Genomic DNA, 27,260 nt, shown 5'->3' with positions numbered 1-27,260 from the left:
AGATGTTTCTAAAACTTGATTTGAGTCCACCTGTGGTTAATTCAACTGTGGAGATGGGAGAACCTTCCAGAAGGACAACCATCTCTGCAGCTTTGTCATGGATCCCTCTGGAACTTTCATCACGCACACCTGTCCCCTATTCCCACTGATTAGTATTTGTATATTTGTGCCCTTTGTTCACCATGGTGCTGTCCATTATTGTTACAATGTCCGTTGGTTCATGTGAGTACCTGTGCTATGTTGTTTTGACTTTTGTGCCATTGTGGATTGCGTAGAAGATTACAGGTCTCGTCCCGTGTGATAATCATTGTGCGCTTGTGTTATTTATTAGAGATACTCCTCACTCTTTTGTTTGGGTTTCAACCCTGTGTGTTGTATACGTGTTTGTTTGGTCTTCGTCCCCGTGCCTCTACATGGCACGCTGTGGGTAAAGACATTTTAAAAACTATTACACATTCCTGCACCTGTCTCCCGACCCTTTATACCAATGTGACAGCAGCACTCCATCAATCAGGCTTTTATGGTAGAGTGGCCAGACAGAGGCCAGACTCCTCACTAAAAGGCACATGACAGCCCGCTTGGAGTTTGCCAAAAGATACCTAAAGGACTCTCAGTCGATGAGAAACTCGATCAAACTTCTCTGAGAGACCTGAAAATATCTGTGCAGTGATGCACCCCATCCAACTTGACAGAGCTTGAGAGGATCTGCATGGTATAAACTCCCCAAATACTGGTGTGCCAAGCTTGTAGCATCATACCCAAGAAGACTAACAGGCTGACTACACTGCTCGCACACGCCAACGAGCGTCTGTATTGCCAAGGGCTAAAATAGAAGTCAGTTCTATTTGTGACGCAGATCGTGCTGCAAGTCCTGCCTCTCCCATCTCCTCATTGGTTTATAGAAGCAGGTACCCACGTAGGTGACTGAATGATGAATGAGGTCAGTGGCGGTAATGCACCTAATTTCTGAAAAATGCCAATCGCAATATAAAGTCAAAAGAAGAAAAAGCCTACAAGGAGGCGAGATAACTAGAAACGATTCGGTTTACTGTTTTATGTGTGGATTAATTTTCGGAGTAGAGGACCTTGTGCATTTCAGGTAAAATAATAACTCACTGTTTATCCCAAAACAAATTAGCTAGCAACAGCAAGATCGCTAAATAGGACAAATTAGCTAGCAAGTGCAAGCTAGCTAGCTAAATTGCCATAAATGTTTAATGCTTTTCGACCTGTCCCCAAATGAATGTAATGGTTCAGTTTGATTTGATATTTTATCTTGCGTGTAGTGATCGCATTTGGTGTGGGGGGACAAAATAAATATATGCACAATGGCGCAGCCGGTTTGGGTTCGGTGTAAACTGTAATCACTGCCAAAGGTGTCCAACAAAGTACTGAATAAAGGGTCTGAATACTTATGTAAATTTTATATTTGTTTGTCATTTTTTTTTTAAATAAATTTGCAAAAAATTTGTTTTTGCTTTGTCATTATGGGGTATTATTGTGTGTAGATTGGGGGGGTGGGAACAATTTAATCAATTTTAGAATACGGCTGTAACGTAACAAAATGTGGAAAAAGTCAAGAGGTCTGAATACTTTCGAGGGTATTTTCATATAGATCTTAAAGCACTTTATAGATCTAGTCCCCCCCATTTGAAGGGAATAGATCATCACAACTATTTGGACAAATTTCAGCTATATGGCTCTAGTTGAACAAACCTAACGCAATAGTAAATCTAAGCGCTGGCGGTAGCAACATAGGTTCAGGGGTGTGTCAGATATTTCCGGTTGTGAAAATATTATTTTCAAAACCGGAATTATGGGCGCAGTAGCTGGGGTGGCACAAAAGGGCTGGGTTTTGATGAATAAACAAGCTGTGGGTGTGTAGAGGCTTGGCACCTCACTGGCCAATCAGAACGTGCCCTTGACTAAATATGTGGTTGCTTCAAGTTGTGTATTTACAGTCTTATGTATTGCATTGTCTTCAACTCCAATTCAAACGTTAGTCCATTATAGCCTAGTTCATTAAATAGCCTGCCCCATATTTGCTAAATACCGGTATGTTGAACATGTTTGCAGTCCACATTGTTCTATTTGCATTACCTAAATATGGAAGTACATTTTTAAATATAGGATTCACACTGATATAGGGGCTAGGCCTACTGTAAATTTGTCTGGATATGGACATATGGATTTGAAAACTAAACAACAACTTGTTTTAAATACAGTTAGGCACCATAATTGCTCACCGTGGGCATAAAACACAGACAAGGCAAATTAAGACTATGGAGGGTTTTTACGCACATCCAAACATTTCACAGGAGCTGGACAAAGATCCAATATAAAGGGGAATGTCCACTGACCGCTGTACTGCTCGCAAATGTAATGGTTTATAAACATCATGGAACAGTCTTGCATATCATTTTTGCACTTCTCCAGGAATAGCAGATGGATTTACATTGCGTTCGAGCCATGTACGTTCCTCACTACAAACCCATGGAAGGTGAATCTTTCTAAATAAGAAGCATAATATTATAAATCACTCCTCTCGTCCCGTGGCACTGGCACTTTGTGCACGCGTAGGCCTTCACGTGCAACATTTGCACGTCTATACAACATACATAGGCTCCTGTTAATTGTGTCGTTGTCTATGTGCGAGGCAGATTCTCAAAACGATCTGCAGTTGATACGGCATTATAGGAAGACTGAATAGATTGGACTGGAGCGTGTCTTTGGTAATCGGACGAGGAGCGCTCTATGAAAATGGGGATGGACAGCCGACTTGGAACAAGCGAAATGAAATATGCAGGTGTGTGAATTGTAAATAATGAAAATGCATGGAGGGCAAACAACTCCAAAATATTTCAAAGCACTCTCAGTAGACCATTTAAAACCTTTATTCATAGGCTACTTGGCTGAATGCCCAGGATAAAAATAGGCACATATTCAATGCTGCTAAACCAGCATTGATTAAGGGGTGGGTAGGCTATGCTTGGTTTTTATTCAAATTAAACTAAAGGGGGGGGGGATTCATTGGCACAAAAGGCACTTTTCTCTTCCCATGGGCACTGTATGTCATGGCTGAATAAGCTGCGCTTCTGCTCTCAAAATCCATGCCATTACATCAACTGCGTTATTGTTAAGACCTGCTTTTTGTGGGTCTTGAAACATCCCATTAGCACTGCATGAAATTGTCACTTTTGCAAATGTAAAAAAAAAAAAAGCTCAATATGCAGATGCTACATCCATTTTTGGATTTATAAATGAATCATATGAACCCATTCATCCTGGAAGAGTTTAACTAAAATGCTTCATGAGCTTAGTTCAACTGTCATACCCCATCACTATCCAAAATATAATTATTTTACTCTATTGTTTGTAAACAAAGTAGATGTTAACAAACACCATATAGCAGCAAAGCATGGTTCAAACCATAATTTTGATACCATGGCTGGTCAGTCCTTGAATCCGTAGCTCTGTCTATGTATTTGAGAGTGGTTACGTTTCTCAAGCCCCATTCCTCATCTTTTTACCGAAATGGGTGGGGAGTTGAGCTTTGTTATTGTTTCAACTGCTGAGTGCTGCTTCAAGGACACACCTAAAAAATGTCCACCCTTCCCATCAGGGCAAACGAGTTGAGGTTTGGCAGGTAAATTGCTTAACCTGGCGTTAAGGGCTGGAAAATGCCAGGGCGTATTCAAATTATCATTTTTTTGATGACGAAATTGCAAACTAACGTGTGTTTGACACTTGCGCCTCAATGCCAGCCGAATATAGAACCCATAGTGTATTAAAGTAGTCAAGTTTGGTATTTGGTTACATATTCCTTGCACACAGAACACAATGACTACATCAAGCTTGTGACTCTGCACATTTATTGGATGCATTTACAGCTTGTTTTGGTTGTTTCAAATTGTTTTGTCCAATGGAAAGTGAATGGTGAATAACGTATTGTCATTTTGGAGTTACTTTTATTATAAGTAAGAAGATATGTTTGTGAACACTTCTATGTGGATGCTACCATGATTATGGATAATCGTGAAGGATGAATAAGAAAGTTACAGAAGGACAAAGTCATACCCCACCCCCCAAAAAATGCAAATCTGCCACCATTATTGGTGATGAGAGATTACCATGCTTTGATGTAGCCTCTAACGTTCTCATTCCTCATTAAGAAAAATCCTGAATGAATCATGAATAATCATGGCATTATCAGGTTTGATTTAGAAGCGTTCAGAAACACCTTATATACTCACTTTGATACTCATTCACCATTCAGTTCCTATTGGGAAAAACATTACCCAAAACAAACTGCACATGCATCCAACGAGTTTGTAGAGTCACAAGCTTGATGTTGTCATTGTGTGTTAGGATTATGGGACTACACTATAAGTGAAATTTGTCCACATACTTATGACATCTTCAAATGGGTGGACTAGATCTATAAAGTGCTTCCATTTCTAAATGGAAAGCAGATACGCATGAAAATACACTAAAATAAAAAGGTGACATTCTGTATTGAGATTGGAGTATCTGTCCATAGGACCACTTTAAGCCATACACTCCACAGAGTTGGGCTTTACGGAAGAGCGGCCATAAAAAAACATTGCTGAAAGAAAAAAATAAGCAAACATGTTTGGTGTTCGACAAAAGGCATGTGGGAGACTCCCCAAACATATGGAAGAAGGTACTCTGGTCAGATGAGACTAAAATGTAGCTTTTTGGCCATCAAGGAAAACACTATCTGACGCAAATCCAACACTCTTATCACCCCGAGAACACCATCCCCACAGTGAAGCATGGTGGTGGCAGCATCATGATGTGGGGATGTTTTTAATCGGCAGGGACTGGGAAACTGATCAGAATTGAAGGAATGATGGATGGCGCTAAATACAGGACAATTCTTGAGGGAAATCTGTTTCACTCTTCCAGAGATTTGAGATTGGGATGGAGGTTCACCTTCCAGCAGGACAATGACCCGATGCATACTGCTAAAGCAACACGACTGGTTTAAGGGGAAACATTTAAAATGTCTTGAAATGGCCTAGTCAAAGCCCAGACCTCAAATCCAATTGAGAATCTGTGGTATGACTTAAAGATTGCTGTACACCAGCAGAACCCATCCAACTTGAAGGAGCTGGAGCAGTTTTGCCTTGAAGAATGGGAAAGAATCCCAGTGGCGAGATCTGCTTATAGAGATCTTATAGAGACATATCCCAATACTTTCACAAGACACTGTATATAATGCCTCTGATCATTAATAAATCACAGGTGGACAGACATTATTTCAAGCAAAAATGTTACCAAGCTAGAAAAACTGGTTTGCCCAAGGGGTTTGTTCTAACTAGGCCAGAAAGTTAAAACAAACTAACCCATGCTCTTACTAGATTAGTGGGTTCAGGCGCCTACAGGCACAGAGTACATACGACTTAAAGGAAAACTCCACCCAAAAACTATCTTTTGGTATTTGTTTCATTAGTCCATTGTTGATATAGTTTAAGGTTTATGCAGTGCCTTCAGAAATATTTTAAAATGGTTCAACTGAGATGTTGTGTCACAGGCCTACACACAATAGCCAATAATGTCAGAGGTATTATGTTTATAGAAAAAATTTGAAATTAAAAATGAAAAGCTGAAATGTCTTGAATCAATAAGTATTCAAACTCTGTTATGGCAAGCCTAAATAACTAAAATGTTGCTTAACAAGTCACATAATAAGTTGCATGGACTCACTCTGTGTGCAATAATAGCGTTTAACAATTTTTTAATGACTTCCGCATCTCTGTACCCCACACATACAATTATCTGTAATGTTCCTCAGTCGAGCAGTGAATTTCAAACACAGATTCAACCACAAAGACCAGGGAGGTTTTCCAATGCCTCACAAAGAAGGGGCACCTATTGGTAGATATCCCTTTGGTGAAGTTATTAATTACACTTTGGATGGTTTATCAATACACCCAGTCACTACAAAGATACAAGCGTCCTTCCTAACTCAGTTGCCGGAGAGGAAGGAGGCCAATGGTGACTTTAAAACAGTTGCAGAGTTTAATGGCTGAGGATGGATCAACAACATTGTAGTTACTCCACAATACAAACCTAAATGGAGGGTGGTAGGTAGCCTAGTTGTTAAAAGCGTTGCACCAAAGGTTGCTGGTTTGAATCCTCAAGCAAGGTAGGTGAAAATATGTTGTGCCCTTGAGCAAGGCGCTTAACCCTAATTGCTCCTATAAGTATCTCTGGATAAGCATGTCTGCTAAATTACTAAAATGTATAACATTTAAATGACAGAGTAAAAAGAAAGAAGCCTGTATAGAATAAAAATATTCTGAAACATGCACCCTGTTTGCAATAAGCCACTAAAGTAAAACTGCAAAAATGTAACATTATGCCTTGAATACAAAGTATTATGTTTGAAGCAAATCCAGCACAACGCATCACTGAGTACAACTTCATATTTTCAAGCATGTTGGTGGCTGCATCATGTTATGGGTACGCTTGTCATCGGCAATAACTAGGGAGTTTTTTGGGGATATAAAAGATACTGAATAGAGCTGAGCACAGGCAAAATCCTGCTTTCCAAAAGACACTGGAAGAAAAGTTCACCTTTCAGCAGGACAATAATCAAAAACACAAGGCCAAATATACACTAGAGTTGCTTACCAAGACAATATTGAATGTTCCTGAGTGGCCTAGTCACAGTTTTGACTTAAATCGACTTGAAGATCTATGGTAAGACTTGAAAATAGCTGTCCAGCAATGATCAACAACCAACTTGACAGAGCTTGAATAATGTTTTAAAGAATAATGTGCAAATATTGCACAATCCAGGTGTTCAAAGCTCTTAATTTAAGAGACTCACAGCTGTAATCACTGCCAAAGGTGATTCTAACATTGACTTAGGGGTGTGAATAAATTAGATATTTCTGTATTTAATTTTCAATACAATTGCAAACATTTCTAAAAACTTGTTTTCACTTTGTCATTAAGTGTGTAGATGGATGAGAAATCTATTTAATCCATTTTGAATTCAGACTAACACAACAAAATATGGAACAAGTCAAAGGGTATGAATACTTTCTGAAGGCACTGTAACATAAGAAATACAGCCGGTATGATGTAAATAGTCCGGGTGGATATTTTATTAATTGTTCAGCAGTCTTATGGCTTGGGTAAAAGTTGTTAAGGAGCCTTTTGGACCTAGACTTGGCACTCCAGTACCACTTGCCGTGCGGTAGCAGAGAAAACAGTCTTATGACCTGGGTGACTGGATTCTTAAACCAGTTTTTGGGCCATCCTCAGACATCGCCTAGTACATACAGTGCCTTGCAAAAGTATTCACCCCCCTTGGTATTTTTCCTATTTTTCTGCCTTACAACCTGAAATTAAAATAGTTTTTTGGGGATGTTTGTATCATTTGATTTACACAACATACCTACCACTTTGAAGATGCAAAATATTTTTTATTATGAAACAAACAAGAAATAATACCAAAAAAACAGAACTTGAGCGTGCATAACTATTCACCCCCCCCCCCCCCCCCCCCCAAAGTCAATACTTTGTAGAGCCACCATTTGCAGCAATTAAAGCTGAAAGTCTCTTGGGATATGTCTTTATAAGCTTGGCACATCTAGCCACTTCGATTTTTGCCCATTCTTCAAGGCAAAACTGCTCCAGCTCCTTCAAGCTGCTCCAGCTCCTGTAAGTCATACCACATATTCTCAGTTGGATTGAGGTCTGGGCTTTGACTAGGCCATTCCAAGACATTTAAATGTTTCCCCTTAAACCACTCAAGTGTTGCTTTAGCAGTATGCATCGGGTCATTGCCCTGCTGGAAGGTGAACCTCCGTCCCAATCGCAAATCTTTGGAAGGCTGAAACAGGTTTCCCTCAAGAATTGTCCTGTATTTAGCTCCATCCATCATTCCTTCAATTCTGACCAGTTTCCCAGTCCCTGCTGATGAAAAACATCCACACAGCATGATGCTGCCACCACCATGCTTCACTGTGGGGATGCTGTTCTCGGGGTGATGGGAGACGTTGGGTTTGTGCCAGACATAGCGTTTTCCTTGATGGCCAAAAAGCTCAATTTTAGTCTCATCTGACCAGAGTACCTTCTTCCATATGTTTGGGGAGGCTCCCACATGTCTTTTGGCAACAACAAAAAATATCTTGTTTTTTTTCTTTATGCAATGTCTTTTTTATGGCCACTCTTCTGTAAAGCCCAGTTTTGTGGAGTGTATGGCTTAAAGTGGTCCTATGGACAGATACTCCAATCTCAGCTGTGTAGCTTTGCAGCTCCTTCAGGGTTCTCTTTGGTCTCTTTGTTCCCTCTCTGATTAATGCCCTCCTTGTCTGGTCTGTGAGTTTTGGTGGGTGGCCCTCTCTTGGAAGGTTTGTTGTGGTGCATTATTCTTTCAATTTTTTAAACAATGGTTTTAATGGTTTCGGATATTTTTTTAGAACCCAACCCTGATCTGTACTTCCCCACAACTTTGTCCCTGACCTGTTTGGAGAACTCCTTGGTCTTCATGGTGCCGCTTGTTTGGTGGTGCCCCTTGCTTAGTGGTGTTGCAGACTCTGGGGCCTTTTAGAACAGGTGTGTATATATACTGACATCATGTGACAGATCATGTGGCACTTAGATTGCACATGTGGACTTTATTTAATTATTTATGTGACTTCTGAAGGTAATTGGTTTCACCAGATCTTATTTTGACTTCATAGCAAAGGGGGTGAATACATAAGCACGCACCACTTTTCCGTTTTTTTATATTTTAGAATTTTTTGAAACAAGTTATTTTTTTCGCTTCACCAATTTGGCCTATTTCGTGTATGTCCATGACATGAAATCCAAATAAAAATCCATTTAAATTACAGGTTGTAATGCAACAAAATAGGAAAAATGCCAAGGGGGTGAATAATTTTGCAAGGCACTGTAGGTCCTGGATAACAGGAAGCTTGGTCCCAGTGATGTACTGGGCCATATGCACTGCCCTCTGTTAGGCCTTGCGGTTATATGCCGAGCAGTTTCCATACCAGGAGGTGATGCAACCAGTCAGGATGTTCTCGATGGTGCAGCTGGAGACGCAGGATCTGGGGACGCATGCCAAATATTTTCAGTCTCTTGAAGGTGTGTTTGGACCATGATAGTTTGTTGGTGATGTGGACACCAAGGAACTTGAAAGTCTCCACCCACTCCACTACAGCCCTGTCAATGTTAATGGGGGCCTGTTCCAGGTGAAAGGTATGTTGTTGTTGTTTTGGTGGATATGATTTTGCTGTAAATAAGCTGATCTTTTCACAGCCTGCTTCTGCAGCTTGGGGTAGGCTGCATGACCTTTCACCACATGGTCAATCTGAGGTAGGAGAAAAAAAAGTGTGGTTTTGTGGATCTAGTTTGAGCAAACCTAGTCATCAAGGCTTACTGTGTCAAAAAATGTCAGTGTATAATGAATATGTAGCTGATTACTTCAGGTCACAACTACATGGTTTTCTTTCTCTCCTTCTAAAAAGGAGACTGGGACACCAGGTGTGTGGGTTCTCAGGCCAATCAGTGACATGAATTGATCAATTACCTACCAGGTATGGAGAAGAAAACAACCCAGCAAAACAGCAGCTGTGCAGGGCCAAGGGCCTGTAGTTGAATAAGCCTGATCTAGCAGGACCCAGGCGACGCAGAGCTGAACTGACTAGTCTTCCAGTAGCACTCTGTCCTCCCTCGTTGAGCCACAGGTCAGGCACCATGGCGGACAGGTAGGGTCTCCACACCCCCGGGACAATCAGAGGCACCTGACTGATCTGAAACACCCTGGGACAGAAGAACACATAGGGGGCCACTGAGCTATGTGCTTCAACACAGCTTGTACAGGCTCCCTAAACAGTGTTTTGTTGATTTTAAATAAGCTCTTTTGGTTTGAATAATATTGAGTTTTTATTGTGTATATATATTGTGTTTTTGAGCCACGGATTTACAGATTGACTGACACGTTTTTGGCTGGCTAACTAGCTTTTTGGCTTGGCTAACTAGCTAGCTATCAGGCTAATACTTTTGTCTGAAAAATGCATCTGGACACAGTACTGCCTTTTTTTTGTTTCACCTGGCTGCAAATTCCTGATCTTCTGAGAACATAATTTGACGAGTCGCCTGAAGTGTGAGAGGAATGGAAGATGGAGGAATACAGCAGGGCTGAGGCAGAGCGCTCATAGTGAGGAAGACTGGCTACTATTTGTACTGTATTGCTTTTAAATCTTTTAATGAATTTGTATTTTATTAACACTTTGTTCTAGCTAACTATTTGTGTTGGTAGCTCTCAAGTAAACACAATGATCACAACAATACAAAGCAAAGAGGCACTGAGTTTGAAGGTAGTCCTTGAAATACATCCACAGGTACACCACCAATTGACTCAAATGATGTAAATTAGCCTATCAGAAGCTTCTAAAGCCATGACATCATTTTCTGGAATTTTCCAAGCTTTTTAAAGGCACAGTCAAATTATTGTATGTAAACTGACCCACTGGAATTGTGATACAGTGAAATAATCTGTCTGTAAACAATTGTTGGAAGAATTACTTGTGTCATGCACAAAGTAGATGTCCTAACCGACTTGCCAAAACTATCATTTGTTTACAAGAAATTTGTGGAGTGGTTGAAAAACAGGTTAATGACTCCAACCTAAGTGTATGTGAACTTCCGACTTCAACTGTACACATACATACACAGGAATATCTACATAGGCGTACAGAGGCCAATTATCAACAACCATCACTTCTGTGTTCCAATGGCATGGTGTGTTAGCTAATCCAAGTTTATCATTTTAAATGGATAATTGATCATTAGAAAACCCTTTTGCAATTATGTTAGCACAGCTGAAAACTGTTGTGCTGATTAACCTCTCTAGGGTAGGGGGCAGCATTCGGAATTTTGGATGAAAAGCATGCCCAAATTAACCCGCATGCTACTTGGGCCCAGAAGATATGATATGCATGCATATAAGATAGATAAGATAGATTTGGATAGAAAACACTCACACACACACATATATTTTTTAATTTTACCCCTTTTTCTCCCCAATTTCGTGGTATCCAATTGTTGTAGTAGCTACTATCTTGTCTCATTGCTACAACTCCCGTAAGGGCTCGGGAGAGACGAAGGCTGAATGTCATGCGTCCTCCGATACACAACCCAACCAGCCGTACTGCTTCTTAACACAGTGCGCATCCAACCCGGAAGCCAGCCGCACCAATGTGTTGGAGGCTACACCGTGCACCTGGCAACCTTGGCTAGCGCGCACTGCGCCCGGCCCGCCACAGGAGTCGCTGGTGCGCGATGAGACAAGGAGATCCCTACCGACCAATCTCTCCCTAACCCGGACGATGCTAGGCCAATTGTGCGTCGCCCCACGGACCTCCCGGTCGCGGCCGGTTACGACAGAGCCTGGGCGCGAACCCAGGGACTCTGATGGCACAGCTGGCGCTGCAGTACAGCGCCCTTAACCACTGCGCCACCCGGGAGGCCGTCACAGAGCTTTTTCATGCGCAATCCCGAGAGAGTGCATTTCTTGTTTACCTTTTTATATTGACAACGTTATTGTCCGGTTGAAATATTATAGATCATTTAGGCTAAAAACAACCTGAGGATTGAATATAAACATCGTTTGACATGAGGTTTTTGGATATAAAGAGACTTTATCGAACAAAAGGAAAATTTTATTGAGTAAATGAATGTCTTCTGAGTGCCACCATATGAAGATCATCAAAGGTAAGGCTATTTCTGAGTTTTGTAACACTTCTACTTGGCTGGTGATTTGTCTGCTGGACTATGTTCTCAAATAATCGTAAGGTATGCTTTCGCTGTAAAGCATATAGTTTTTAACTGTGCTGTGATGTTTCACAAAAGTTCTGAACCTTTCTATTCTCATGGTTTCTACAGATCGTAAATTGAAAATAAGCATTTTTGCTAAAAGTATTAGTATATTATTGATTGCTTGACTATGACTTTTCAGATCACCCATTAGTGCTATCTGCAGGGCTGGTTCCAGGTAAATATTTTCAACTTTCCACTTTCCTCTTACATTTTTGCAGTCATGCTGCAATTTAGTTGGTTGTAATATTGGGTAGAGAAGACATTTCCATACGTTTTAGTTAGCTACATCATGGACATAACTCCACCAGTTGTATTTATGATATAATTTACGAAGATTATACTTGTATATTTAAATGTTTTTTAGCAATTACTATATTTGAGTTTAACCCCAATATTTGTTGTATTATTTGTTCTGTCTTTTCTGGTGGATTAAATATAAATTGCAACTAACTTTCTATGGAATATATAAATTGCAACTAACTTTCTATGGCTTGTTGTAAAATAGTGAGATTTGGGAGATGATTTCCTTTTCAAATAACTGAAAGTGAGAGGTTGTAATCTGAATAAAGGAAAAAAGGCCTTTCTTGAACAGGGTGAGACACTCTTACTAATTTGCTAGTGAATCAGTTTGGATTTAAGCATTACTTTTGTATGACAGAAGCCATTAGTGAGATGTCTAATGCTTTAATATTTAATAATTTCTGCCCTCTGAATTCATATATTCCAAAATAAATAGGCCCATGTAATTGTCTGGCTTGCCATTCCAAATAAAATGGAATATTGTTTTCTCACATAATAAAAAAAAAAAACTCTTCACTAGTTGTAGACAAGACCATAAACAAATAGGTGAACTGGGATATGACTAAAGCGTTACATCAGGGTGATTTCTTTACATATATAGAAGGTCCATGGTAGGAAGATCTTATTTATTTTAGTTAACTTTCTATTAAAATGTATTGGAGTGAGATCATTTATTTTGGGATATGTATGCCGAGTATGTCAGACCATTTTATTGGTAGACTACATGGTGAAGTAAAAGTTGTATTTTTGGTTGTAATCCAGAGGTGAGAAAAATGATCTAGATCCTCTGAGGCTGTGGAGGGATCCAAGTTGAGGATTTAAAAGAAACCATGAATCATCAGTTTACACCTTTGTTTTTAAGCCCTGTATTTCTAATCCCTTGATATTATTGTTGGGTCTGATTTTTAATAGCTAACATTTCGATGGCCATAATAAATAAATATTCTGATAGTGGACAACCTTGTTTTACTCCTCTTGACAGTTTAAAACGTTGAAATTATTTACTATTTTAAACCTAGGGTTACTATACATGATTATAACCCATTTTTATAAGAGATTCTCAAATTGTATAAATACCTGGAACATTTCAATTTTGGAGAATCTCTTATAGAAATGGGTTATAAGAGTGTACTCACTTTTGTTGCCAGCGGTTTAGACATTAATGGCTTTGTGTTGAGTTATTTTGAGGGGACAGCAAATTTACACTGTTATACAAGCTGTACACTCACTACTTTACATTGTAGCAAAGTGTAATTTCTTCAGTGTTGTCACATGAAAAGATATACTCAAATATTTACAAAAATGTGAGGGGTGTACTCACTTTTGTGATATACTGTAGATACATTTTTCATCTTAAACATTTGGCATAATTAAAGGCATTGATTTCTGGATAAACAGAAGGAAAAGTTTTTTTTTTTAAACATCTACCAGAAAAGTATTAAAAGGTATCAAATACAACAAAAAACAATGTTGATATAACGACCCCTGACAACACATTTAGTTTGGGAGAAATTGTTTACAGGAACTAAATCATCCACATCTATACTAATGTTGCAGAAATATACTCTAAAGCAATATACACACCCATTGGACGTAGTGAAAATAATAGAGTTGCCATGTCTAGAAAAAAAGTTCAGAAGACTGGACCTAAAGTTGTGTCTAAACGATCATACAAGAGGTTTTGTAATGATTCCTATGTTGAAGATGGGAAAAATATTTATTGGGCTGATGTGTGTAACGAGGAACATCCGGACACTGCACTTGAAGCATTTACAGTATGAAACTACTTATTCCGGTTACTGATAGGCATGCGCCCATCAAGAAACGGACTGTTAGAACTTCCAAATCACCATGGATAGATGATGAATTGAAAAACTGTATGGCTGAAAGGGATGAGGCAAAGGGAATAGCAAATAAGTCTGACAACACAGCAGACTGTCCAATTGAGAAATGTAACTAAAACTTAACAAAAGGAAGAAGAAACTATACTATGGAACAAAGATAATTTACATAAAGAATGATAGTGGAAAGCTCTGGAGTACTTTAAATGACATTCTAGGCAAGAAAGCAAATTCAGCTCCATCTTTCATTGAGGCAGAGGGCTTGTTCATTACAACACCCTTTGATATTGCCAACCACATTAACTTTTTTTTTTTAAACAAGATTAGCAAACTTAGGTTTGAAATGCGAACAACAAATGCTGAGCCTTAATATTCATGCATAATGGACCAAAAATTGAAAGACAAGCACTGTAGTTTTGAGTTCCACAAAGTGGGTTTGGAAGAGGTGAACAAATTGTTGCTGTCTATAAATAAGGACAAACCACCTGGTACCGACAATCTGGATGGCCAATTGCTGAGGTTGGTAGCGGAACACATTGTGACTCCTGTTTGCCACATCTTCAACTTAAGCCTGGAAGACCGTATGAGCCCTCAGACATGGAGGGAGGCAAAGGTCATTCCGCTACCCAAGAATAGCAAAGCACCCTTTAATGGTTCAAACAGCCGACCAATCAGCCTGTTACAAGGGCTTAAAACAAACTTTTGGAAAAATTGTTTCATCAAATACAAAGTTGTTTTACAGAAAACGAATTAACAACAGACTTTCAGCCTGTTTATAGGGAACAGAACTCAACAGGCTCGGCACTGACACAAATGACTGATGATTGGCTGAAAGAAATTGATAGCAAGAAGATTGTGGGAGCTGTTTTGTTAGACTTCAGTGCAGCTTTTGATGTCATTGATCCTAACCTATTGCTGAAAAAAACTTAGGTGTTATAGATTTGCATCCTCTGCCTTATTATGGATTGATAGTTACCTATCAAATAGAACACAGAGGGTTTTTGTTAATGGAAGCTTCTCTCATGCAAATTCAGTGGGGTGTACTGCGGGGCGTACTGCGGGGCAGCCGGCTAGGTGCCATTGTTTTTCTGTTTTTACAAATGACCTTCCACTGACCGTGGATAAAGCCTGTGTGTCTATGTACGCTGACGACTTAACAGTGTACAAGTCAGCTGCAGCAGTAAAATCAATAACTGAGACAATTAACATTGCTCCAGTCAGTTTTATAATTAGTAACTAGCAATAGGCTGGTGCTACTGATCTCAAAAAATGAAAGCATAATTTTTGCGACAAACACTCACTCAATGCTAAACCTTGTTTAGATCTACTACTAAATAATGTGAGTATTGAGACTAAACTGCTAACTCTAGATAGCAAGCTTTCATGGTCAAAACATATAGACTCAATGGCTGCTAAAATGGGAAGCGGTCTGTCTGTGATAGGGAGTTGATCTGCTTTCTTGTTCTTGACATCTCAGTCGACCAGACAGGTCCTACAGGCCTATTACCCAGCTGTGTGGTCATGCGCAGCAAAGAAGGACATGGGTAAATTGCAGTTGGCCCAGAACAAAGTAGCATGTATCACACTTAGATGTACACGGAGGGAAAGTGTCAGTAACATGTATGTCAGTCTCTCCTGGCTCAAAATTGAAACGAGATTGACTGCATCACTATTGGTCTTTGTGCAAGGTATTGACGGTACCGAACTGTCTGTTCAAGCAGTTGGCACACAGTTCGGACACACATCAGTACAACACAAGACATGCAACCAGAGGCCTCTTCACAGTCCCCAGGTCCAGAACAGAGGCTGGGAAACACACACTATTAAATAGAACCATGGCTACATGGAACTCTGCCATTCCAGGTAACTCAAGTTAGCAACATGTATGAAATGTATGCATTTCAGTCCATGACTAATAATACGCAAACTCGGTCTCAACCTTTAAGTCTTTACTGAAGACTCATCTCTTCAGTGGGTCGTATGATTGAGTGTAGTCTGGCCCAGGAGTGACGGAAAGGCTCTGGAGCAACAACTGCCCTTGCTGTCTGTCTGGCCGGTTCCCCTCTTTCCACTGAGATTCTCTGCCTCTAACCCTATTACAGGGGCTGAGTCACTGGCTTACTGGTGCTCTTTCATGCCGTCCCTAGGAGGGGTGCGTCACTTGAGTGGGTTGAGTCACTGATGTGATCTTCCTGCCTGGGTTGGCGCCCCCCCTTGGGTTGTGCTGTGGCGGAGATCTTTGTGGGCTATACTCGGCCTTGTCTCAGGATGGTAAGTTGGTGGTTGAAGATATCCCTCTAGTGGTGTGGGGGCTGTGCTTTGGCAAAGTGGGTGTGGTTATATCCTTCCTGTTTGGCCCTGTCCGGGGGTATCATCGGATGGGGCCACAGTGTCTCCTGACCCCTCCTGTCTCAGCCTCCAGTATTTATGCTGCAGTAGTTTGTGTCGGGGGGCTAGGGTCAGTTTGTTATATCTGGAGTACTTCTCCTGTCTTATCCGGTGTCCTGTGTGAATTTAAGTATGCTCTCTCTAATTCTCTCTCTCTCTTTCTTTCTCTCGCTCGGAGGACCTGAGCCCTAGGACCATGCCTCAGGACTACCTGGCATGATGACTCCTTGCTGTCCCCAGTCCACATGGCCGTGCTGCTGCTCCCGTTTCGACTGTTCTGCCTGCGGCTATGGAATCCAGACCTGTTCACCGGACGTGCTACCTGTCCCAGACCTATTATTTGACCATGCTGGTCATTTATGAACATTTGAACATCTTGGCCATGTTCTGTTATAATCTCCACCCGGCACAGCCAGAAGAGGACTGGCCACCCCTCATAGCCTGGTTCCTCTCTAGGTCTCTTCCTAGGTTTTGGCCTTTCTAGGGAGTTTTTCCTAGACAATGTGCTTCAACACCTGCACTGCTTGCTGTTTGGGGTTTTAGGCTGGGTTTCTGTACAGCACTTTGAGATATCAGCTGATGTATGAAGGGCTATAGAGACAGCAAGGGCGGTTCGTTGCTCAAGAGCCTTTCCGTTCACCTTCACACTCCTGGGCCAGACTACACTCAATCATATGACCCACTGAAGAGATGAGTCTTCAGTAAAGACTTAAAGGTTGAGACCGAGTCTGTCTCTCACATGGGTAGGCAGACCATTCCATAAAAATTGAGCTCTATAGGAGAAAGCCCTGACTCCAGCTGTTTGCTTAGAAATTCTAGGGACAATTAGGAGGCCTGCGTCTTGTGACCGTAGGTATGTACAGCAGGACCAAATCAGAAAGATAGGGAGGAGCAAGCCCATGTAATGCTTTGTAGTTTAGCAGTAAAACCTTGAAATCAGCCCTTGCCTTAACAGGAAGCCAGTGTAGGGAGGCTAGCACTGGAGTAATATCATTTTTTTTTTGGTTCTAGTCAGGATTCTAGCAGACGTATTTAGCACTAACTGAAGTTTATTTAGTGCTTTATCCGGGTAGTCGGAAGTGAAGCATTGCAGTAGTCTAACCTAGAAGTAACAAAAGCATGGATTCATTATTCTGCATCATTTTTGTACAGAAAGTTTCTAATTTTTGCAATGGTACGTAGATGGAAAAAAGCTGTCCTTGAAATGGTCTTGATATGTTCGTCAAAAGAGAGATTAGGGTCCAGAGTAACGCCGAGGTCCTACACAGTTTTATTTGAGACGTCTGTACAACCATCAACATTAATTGTCAGATTCAACAGAAGATCTCTTTGTTTCTTGGGACCTAAAATTCGACCATGAAGGCTTGATTCACGCAGTCTCCTCTGAACAGTTGATGTTGAGATGTGGCTGTTACTTGAAATCTGTGAAGCATTTAGTTGGGCTGCAATTTCTGAAGCTGGTAACTCTAATGAACTTGTCTTCCCTCTGCAGCAGAGGTAACTCTGGGTCTTCCTTTCCTGTGGCGGTCCTCATGAGAGCCAGTTTCATCATAGCACTTGATGGTTTTTGCGACTGCACTTGAAGAAACATTCAAAGTTCTTGAAATTTTCCGGACTGACTGACCTTCACGTCTTAAATGATGGACTGTAATTTCTCTTTGCTTATTTGAGCTGTTCTCGCCATAATATAGACTTGGTATTTAACCAAATAGAGCCATCTTCTGCATACCACCCATACAACACAACGGATTGGCTCAAACACATTAAGAAGGAAAGAAATTACACAAATTAACTTTCAACAAGGCACACCTGTTAATTTAAATGCATTCCTGTTGACTACCTAATGAAGCTGGTTGAGAGAATGCCAAGAGTGTGCAAAGCTGTCATCAAGGCAAAGGGTGGCTACTTTGAAGAATCTGAAATATAAAATATATTTGACTTTTTCACGAAACTATGTTATTTCATAGTTTGGATGTCTTCACTATTATTCTACAATGTAGAAAATACAAATAAAGAAAAACTCTTGAATGAGTAGGTGCGTCCAAACGTTTGACTGGTACTGTAATAATACACTGCTCAAAAAAATAAAGGCAACACTAAAATAGTACATCCTAGATCTGAATGAATGAAATATTCTTATTAAATACTTTTTTCTTTACATAGTTGAACGTGCTAACAAAATCACACAAATTATCAATGGAAGTCAAATTTATCAACCCATGGAGGTCTGGATTTGGAGTCACACTCAAAATTAAAGTGGAAAACCACACTACAGGCTGATCCAATTTTGATGTAATGTCCTTAAAACAAGTCGAAATGAGGCTCAGTAGTGTGTGTGGCCTCCACGTGCCTGTATGACCTCCCTACAACGCCTGGGCATGCTCCTGATGAGGTGGCGGATGGTCTCCTGAGGGATCTCCTCCCAGACCTGGACTAAAGCATCCGCCAACTCCTGGAGAGTCTGTGGTGCAATGTGGCGTTGGTGGATGGAGCGAGACATGATGTCCCAGATGTTCTCAATTGGATTGAGGTCTGGGGAACGGGCGGTCCATAGCATCAATGCCTTCCTCTTGCAGGAACTGCTGACACACTCCAGCCACATGAGGTCTAGCATTGTCTTGCATTAGGAGGAACCCAGGGCCAACCGCACCACCATATGGTCTCACAAGGGGTCTGAGGATCTCATCTCGGCAAATAATGGCAGTCAGGCTACCTCTGGCGAGCACATGGAGGGCTGTGTGGCACCCCAAAGAAATGCCCCCCACACCATGACTGACCCACCGCCAAACCGGTCATGCTGGAGGATGTTGCAGGCAGCAGAACATTCTCCACGGTGTCTCCAGACTCTGTCACGTCTGTCACATGTGCTCAGTGTGAACCTGCTTTCATCTGTGAAGAGCACAAGGCGCCAGTGGCGAATTTGCCAATCTTGGTGTTCTCTGGCAAATGCCAAACGTCCTGCACGGTGTTGGGCTGTAAGCACAACCCCCACCTGTGGACGTCGGGCCCTCATACCACCCTCATGGAGTCTTTTTCTGACCGTTTGAGCAGACACATGCACATTTGTGGCCTGCTGGAGGTCATTTTGCAGGGCTCTGGCAGTGCTCCTCCTGCTCCTCCTTGCACAAAGGCAGAGGTAGCGGTCCTGCTGCTGGGTTGTTGCCCTCCTATGGCCTCCTCCACGTCTCCTGATGTACTGGCCTGTCTCCTGGTAGCGCCTCCATGCTCTGGACACTACGCTGACAGACACAGCAAACCTTCTTGCCACAGCTCGCATTGATGTGCCATCCTGGATGAGCTGCACTACCTGAGTCACTTGTGTGGGTTGTAGACTCCGTCTCATGCTACCACTAGAGTGAAAGCACCGCCAGCATTCAAAAGTGACCAAAACATCAGTCAGGAAGCATAGGAACTGAGAAGTGGTCTGTGGTCACCACCTGCAGAACCACTCCTTTATTGGGGGTGTCTTGCTAATTGCCTATAATTTCCACCTGTTGTCTATTCCATTTGCACAACAGCATGTGCAATTTATTGTCAATCAGTGTTGCTTCCTAAGTGGACAGTTTAATTTCACAGAAGTGTGATTGACTTGGAGTTACATTGTGTTTAAGTGTTCCCTTTATTTTTTTGAGCAGTGTATTTCAAGGATTTTGCATACAAATATCTCAGGCTGTATACCAATGAATTGTGTATTAGTGTGATTAAATCAGACTATCCTAACACCTACACTAACTGTGCTGCAGCCCTTAGACCAGATGTCAGTGGATGACTGGACATAATGGTCTGAGTGAGGCTCCCAGATGGTGACAGGCTCCTCTGCAGTAGTTTTCATCTGTCCCTCCCTGGTGACCAGAGCAGCGCTCACTCTGGCTGTCCCCATGCCCACACCCACATAGTGCCACTCTACTGGGTTTGACTCGACCATGAACAACACCTGCAGGAGAGAGAGAAATCATTAACGAAGGTTACTAGGGTAAGTCAGGATCTGTTTTTTTATAGGTTATGGTCCCAAACATTTAATTAAAACATATAAATCATATGTAGAGACTCATTGATAGTGTAAAAATATCAAAACTATTGCACCATGGTGAGTGATATTTTTTTCGCGTGGAATTTCAACCATAATTTTGGACTCTATTCAGTCTGCTGCATTTGACAATTTATTGTGCAAAACATAGCTTCCTAAACATTTTATTTAAACAGGGACAACACGATGGGAAACTAACTTTTTTGAAACATTACTTTACCTCGAAGTTCACAATTTATGTTGATAACAACGTTCTGATTTCCAACGGAACGCATTAGTGTATTCATTCAGACGATTCTGTTGCGAAACATTTCTTAAACGGAAGTAAAAGAAACTAAACGGGGAGGGACTGAATTTGTCCAATAGAAAATCTTGTTTTAATTACACCCTAAGCCCAGAAAGGTTACTCTTTGGTTTAGTCAGCTTCGTAAACAGTGAGTCTGCGACAATGGCAGCTCATTATCCTACACACACAAATCTGAAATTACATTAGCCCATTAAATGTCCCGAATCTAAAGACTTTAGGTCAAATGCACCGTTTTGAAATTCGGTACATAGCTCCCTCTCCTCACAAGGAACAAATTTGCCTCAGGGACCAATAAGGTCTGCCATGATGGATTTTTTAAAATTTTGTTAAAATGCTACTCTTCTGGCACCAAATGACTGATCTGCACAAAACTTGACGTGTGATCTATGCACAAAAGTCTCTCAACGCAATATTTTCCAGACTAGTACCTAAAATAACATGGCCGCTGTTGACCAATAAACACTCACGTGGGCGTGGTCTGGCTCATAAATGTATATAAATCTGTAAAGGATATTCGTATTGTAACACAATTTGGTACACATGTTGCAAACACTTAAGACTCAATATGTCTTATTCTTTGACTCTTCTTCTTTGACTCAGAGTGCTGAAATTTGGCATACATGCTCAGGGATACGAGTCTAGCTAACCTACACGCTCTCTCAGACACCACTGGCCTGATTTTGACAAAACATGGGTGAATGACGCATCTTGCCATAGAGAATCCTCATTTACAACAGTACACTGTTTGGCCCAAGGGGGGCATTGCATACTTTGTATGGGGGCGACATGTTTACTGTTGCCTTATTTTAAAGTGAGGATGTCGGGAAACTAATCTATATGTATAAAAAATGCTCTGCCAAGATTAGACCTTCAAATGGGATTGACCTCAATTGAAAAAAAGGCATACACTTCTTAGAAATAGGTGATAAGAACATAGATAAGTCAGGGTCATTAGAGTCTAACACAGATTAACAAAAATAAACATTCAGTCAGAATTGGAAGACAATCCTATTGACCCTGCCAAGACTACAAGGGCGAATACAGTATCTTACTATTGTGTTATTTTCTTAGAAAGTATAAACACTTAAAGCCAAGGGCAAACAGAGAAGCAGAGCACAGTTAGCAGGCTGTGTTAGGGCCATACATAAATAGAGGGGAGAGAGAATAGAGGAAGGAGAGGATGGAGGAAAACATAGCAGCAGGACAGGAAGAAACAGATGGTCGTTAACAAACACTGTAGACATGCACATGAGTGAGTGAGTGAGCGGGCAATCTAACTTTCCTCTATTCATGAACAACAAATGCAAAGGGCACTCCACATTTTGGAAAGAGCGGAGCACAGACAGGAAGAGTGTGTTTTCATGGGCTACGGATCCATCACTTTCCAACAAAGGACAGCTTATGGCAGCTGGGTCTGGGTCTAAACTCTTGAGTACACCTCATGTCCACATGCATCAAACTCTTTACTTTCCTGCGGAAGTCATTCATTGTCAATGAAGCAGTCCGCAACGCTACGTTGGGGGTGCCGCATTTTAGCTACTGTAGTTGAAAAGCGAAGCACATGTGCGTCAAGCACGGACAATGTGGACTAGACATCCAGCAAAACAAAACGCATATGCATCTGGTGGACATCGGGCAATACAGACCTCCATGCAGTGGAAGCAGCTGGCTGAGCCAGGGGGAAGAAGGTGGTGTTATCTAGAGGTTACCCATCAGGCCACTGAACAGGAAGCAGGGACAGAGGAACAGGAAGTATGGCCAGGTCAGCTGTAGGCTGATGGGGAAAAATTCCCAGTTACAGTAATAAACACAGCAGCGTGCTGGGGGATATGTGTAAACCTATTTTATCTTCAGCAAAGAGACTGCTGAGAGACCAGTCTCGAGTCTTGCTAGCTCCATACAGAGAATGCAGGTGTGTGTTTTTCTTTTTGGGGCTTATGTGTGTTTGATCTGTCCCTGTGACTGTGTGCATGACTGTGGTATTGGAACTTTGTTGTTGAATCCATTTGTTGTTAGTATCATTATCGTGACAGGAGGAACAGACTTTCCAAAATATTCCAATCTGGAATTCACACTGAAGGTGTCAATATCTCCAAATGGTGGTTGTTGTTCTGCTGTCAAGGCAACCTGAAGACAAGTGTGTCATCTCAGGGTTGATCTCGCAGCAAGGACAGAGCACAGAGACAATACCAGTACTATCAGTGCATGAGTTTGCTTGAGACTGAGGAGTAACACTGAGGCCCATTGAGCTCTACTGGGACTGGAAGGAGTTTCTCCACACATGGCATATTACAGACATATAAGACATATTTCCATCTATTCAGGGAAATAATGAAAAACATAGTTAGAGTTTACATTCAGTAATGCTAATACCTAGGATATGTATTTGCATGGTAGTACCTATGTAATTACAGTGTAGAAACACATTGTTGCTACATACAGGTAACTGCCAAAATAATGGAAGCACTTGAGGGATGCAAAGTACTGTATATTGAAGACAGGTTCTTCCACACAGGTGTGGTTCCTGAGTTAATTAAACAATGAACATCCCATCATGCTTAGGGTCATGTATAAAACTGCTGGGCAGGCCATTATTTTGGCTTCCATTTCTTTGTCCGCATAGGATGAGAATGCCCCCATCCACAGGGCACGAATGGTCAATGAATGGTTTGATGAGCATGAAAACGATATAAACCACATGCCATGGCCATTTCAGTCACCAGAGCTCAACCCAATTGAACACTTATGGGAGTTTTCCACCACCATCAACAGAACACAAAATTATGGTATTTCTTGTGGAAGAATAGTGTTGCAACCTTCCGATAGAGTTCCAGACACTTGTAGAATCTATGCCAAGGTGCATGGAAGCTGTTCTGTCTCGTGGTGGCCCAACACCCAATTAAGACACTTTGTGTTGGTGTTTCCTTTATTTTGGCAGATGTCTACTTGCTATACCTGTACTTGAAGCAACCCTTAAAATGTGAGGCACAATGTTCTATTTGATATTCATTTGAACATTTTCCTTCCCCTATATAACCAATGCAGAATGGATCACCTGAAAAGCAAAACAAAAAAAACAGGGGGAGCCACCCCCCTCCCTCGACCCCCCTCTCTCTCTCTCACACACCAGAAGTAGTCACCTCCAAAATGATTGACACCCTTGATAAAGATGAGCAAAAAAGACTATCAAATAAATAATTAAAATACTGAGCTATATCGTATGCTCAGCATATTAAGAAAAATACATTATTTTATAAAAGCACAATTGCTCGTAGAAAGATATTTTGTTTAACAAGTAGCCTAATACTTATTGTCACCCTGGCTTTCAATATTCCAGCACCCTCTCCTTGGGAGGATAACGACAGAGCCTTTTTCTCAAATGTTTTATGAGATTGGAGAACTCATTGGGAGGAATCATAGAACTTTCCTCCATACAGAATTTTTCCAGATCCTTGATATCTTTGACTGCCCTCTTCAATTCAAACCACAGGTTTTCAATGGGTTCAAGTCCGGAGACAAATAAAATGTTGATTTTATAGTCAATTGACAATTTCGTTATGGATTTGGATGTGTGCTTGGGGTTATTGTCCTGCTGGAAGATCCACTTGTGGCCAAGTTTCAGGGTCAGATATACTGGTTGCTGAGGCAACCAGGTTTTGGGTTAAATGTCCTGGTATATGATGCTGTTGACTTAACGAGGTCCCCAGTATCAGTGGAAGCAAAATAGCCCCATAACATCTATTACTCCAGTGTTAATTTGCTAAAGTGTAATTACTTTGCTACTATGGCCAATTTATTGCCTTACCTCCTTACGCCATTTGCACACACTGTATATAAACATATTATATTGTGTTAATGACTGTACGTTTGTTTATTCCAGGTGTAACTTTGTGTTGTTGTGACTGTTTGTGTCACACTGCTTTGCTTTATCTTGGCCAGGTCGCAGTTGTAAATGAGAACTTGTTCTCAACTGGCCTACCTAGTTAAATAAAGGTGAAAAAAAAATACAAATAAAAACACATTTTACAGTAGGTATGAGGGACAAGATCCCTCACAATGTGTTCTCCAATCTCATAAACATTTTAGAAAAAGGATGTGCCGTTATCCTCGCAAAGGTGCTGGAGTATTTAAAACTGGGCTGCCAATAATTTTGTAATTTATTTTTTTGTGAAAACGTATTACTTGTTTAAAAAAACATATATTTCTGAGTAATTGTGTTAGTATATAATTTCCCATTTTTTTTGCATGAAATATAGCTCAGTATTTGAATTATTTATTTGATATCGTTTTTTTGCGAATCTTTATCAAGGGTGACAATTTGTGTGGTGACTGTGGTGCCAAATTGCCACGCTTCCACCTACAAAATCAAAGAGCAAAAGAAGGAAAGCAATATTAGTCAACCTGATTAAGATTGGGTTGCGAAATAGAGCGGGTAACAATATTTTCAAAAACAATACGTAATCCCAGAGGACACCGCTCCTTTTACTGCATTACCTAATCCCATCAACCATTGCGGGAGGCGGGAACATGGCTGGTTGTCCACGCAACGTGCATGTCATTACAAAAAGTAACGCCCATCACATCATCTCAAACCAATAGGAAGCCTTAGAAATTACATCATTGTTATTTTCAGTATAGCAGCAGCATAGAAGTGGATAAAGTTCGTCTCCACGTTGGAAGTGCTAGAAAGTACATTGTATCGAGTGAGACACAGCATCTGCTTAGAAAAGAAAAGCCTTATTTCAGTTGGCAGATCGAATAAAACAATTCTTAATTGAAAAGACGTATATCGATTGAGGAAGTGAATATTTTTGTTTGATACTATTCTTCTTTTATCAAGTCTCAAGAAAAGTTTCCACGTAGGACATCAAAAGTTGTCCTCCGACTTGAGTTTCGAACATTAGTCTACTTGTCCTAAAATTGTCAAAAGATTGGGGACATCGGATTGCAGTTTATCACTCCAAATTGTTTATTGCAATTTCAACAGTTGATGCTTTTATTTTTTCCCAACAACTATCTTCGAGATAAAGACCAGTCAATTGATGCCCACCAAGATGGAAGCTACATTCTATGACGAATCGGTAAATGGTCAGCAAGGCGCAGTGGGTGGATATCATGAGTTTAACCCGAATAGTATGAAGCAGAGTATGACACTGAACCTCAACGACCCTAAAATGTTTAAACCTCATCTGCGGGCGAAAGCTATCGATATACTGACGTCCCCTGATGTGGGATTATTAAAACTGGCCTCTCCGGAATTGGAAAGGCTCATCATCCAGTCGTGTAATGGTTTGACGACTCCGACCCCAACTCAGTTCCTCTGTCCCAAGAACATCACCGACGAGCAAGAGGGTTTTGCTGAGGGTTTCGTGAGGGCGCTCGCGGAGCTTCATTATCAACAGCATATGCCTAATGGCAGTTGTGACTCTCAGACGAATGCTTCCAACGACATGGCATCCGTATCTACTGTGTTGGACAGTCCTATACCCTACAGCTGCACCGTGCGCCCCGAGCCACCGGAATACACAAACTTGGGCCTTTTCAATCGGACTGTCAGCTCTGCGTCGGCACCTACCGGCGACAGACACTCCTCCGCCAGTTACACGTCCGTCCCGTCCCAAACCCACATCGAGACCCAGCTGCCAGCCCAGCACCCACGGCTACAGCCATTCAAAGAGGAGCCCCAGACGGTGCCCGAGATGAGCGGCGATACCCCTCCGATGTCTCCTATTGACATGGAGAGCCAGGAGAGGATAAAGGCCGAGAGAAAGCGCATGAGGAACAGGGTGGCCGCGTCTAAATGCCGGAAAAGGAAGCTGGAGAGGATCTCGAGGCTGGAGGACAGGGTCAAAAACCTGAAGACGCAACACACAGATTTGGTCTCTTCTGCCAACGTGCTCCGGGACGAACTGGCACTGCTCAAACAGAAGGTCATGGACCATGTTAACAGCGGGTGCCAACTCATATTGACGCAGCAGCTCCAGGCGTTCTGAACAGCCATAAGACATTGCGGTTTGAGTGAGAGACTTTTCATTATGGGACCAAACGCAGCTCCTATAGGGGCGTGTTCTTCGTCTTTGCGCCCTGACAGAATGGCGACAAGAAAAATAAACGTATTGGTGGAATAAATAGGCTAGTGGTGGCTACGGCCAACAAACAGTGGCAATGCCTGTTGATCGATTACGAGTTCTGACATTGTCTAGTATGTATATAGACCAAGTCTAGCACTGAGTTTTCTCACCAGCGACAAGTTGTACAATGTAACACTATAACGTTACGAGACTTTGCTTTATTGACACACCTTGTGCGAGGATTGACCCAGAGGTGTTTGTGTACTAGGACTGACACAAAACTGCCTTACTTTCATAACATTTACATTAATACCATTTTGTGAAAAGGTTCAAACAAATGTTAGACCTGAATGAATACTTTATCATAATACTATTTTTATGCCTGTCTTTTGAGCACTTCAGAAAATACAAATATACGACAAATACAATGTGGAATAAAAAGTCATGAATTGAGAATATTG

The 27,260-nt window shown here is 41.3% G+C and overlaps 2 protein-coding genes across 3 annotated transcripts; one reads left to right on the top strand and one right to left on the bottom strand.

The window, feature by feature from the left end:
- Positions 1-8,637: 8,637 nt before the first annotated feature.
- On the bottom strand, positions 8,638-26,737 carry LOC149970720 (FGGY carbohydrate kinase domain-containing protein-like). Of its 2 annotated transcripts, XM_090225375.1 has the most exons (4): positions 25,223-26,737; positions 22,375-22,448; positions 20,122-20,328; positions 8,638-9,807 (listed from the first exon to the last, which is right to left on the bottom strand). In XM_090225375.1, the coding sequence occupies exons 2-4, from the start codon at positions 22,378-22,380 to the stop codon at positions 9,733-9,735; spliced, it is 288 nt and encodes a 95-aa protein (XP_090081501.1). In that variant the 5' UTR covers positions 22,381-22,448; positions 25,223-26,737; the 3' UTR covers positions 8,638-9,732. The 2 variants fall into 2 exon arrangements, 1 of the variants encoding a protein (XP_090081501.1); XR_016492827.1 differs by lacking the exons at positions 8,638-9,807; positions 22,375-22,448; positions 25,223-26,737 and adding an exon at positions 20,642-20,735 and having other exon boundaries at positions 20,188-20,328.
- LOC110508530 (transcription factor Jun) lies at positions 24,310-27,255 on the top strand. The gene has a single exon (XM_021589099.3). The coding sequence runs from the start codon at positions 25,771-25,773 to the stop codon at positions 26,719-26,721; it is 951 nt and encodes a 316-aa protein (XP_021444774.2). The 5' UTR covers positions 24,310-25,770; the 3' UTR covers positions 26,722-27,255.
- Positions 27,256-27,260: the final 5 nt, after the last annotated feature.

This window comes from Oncorhynchus mykiss, chromosome 28, assembly GCF_057628025.1.
Source record: "Oncorhynchus mykiss isolate SJ-2025 chromosome 28, ASM5762802v1, whole genome shotgun sequence".
Taxonomy (NCBI): domain Eukaryota; kingdom Metazoa; phylum Chordata; class Actinopteri; order Salmoniformes; family Salmonidae; genus Oncorhynchus; species Oncorhynchus mykiss.
This window is presented reverse-complemented; position numbering and strand designations above follow the sequence as displayed.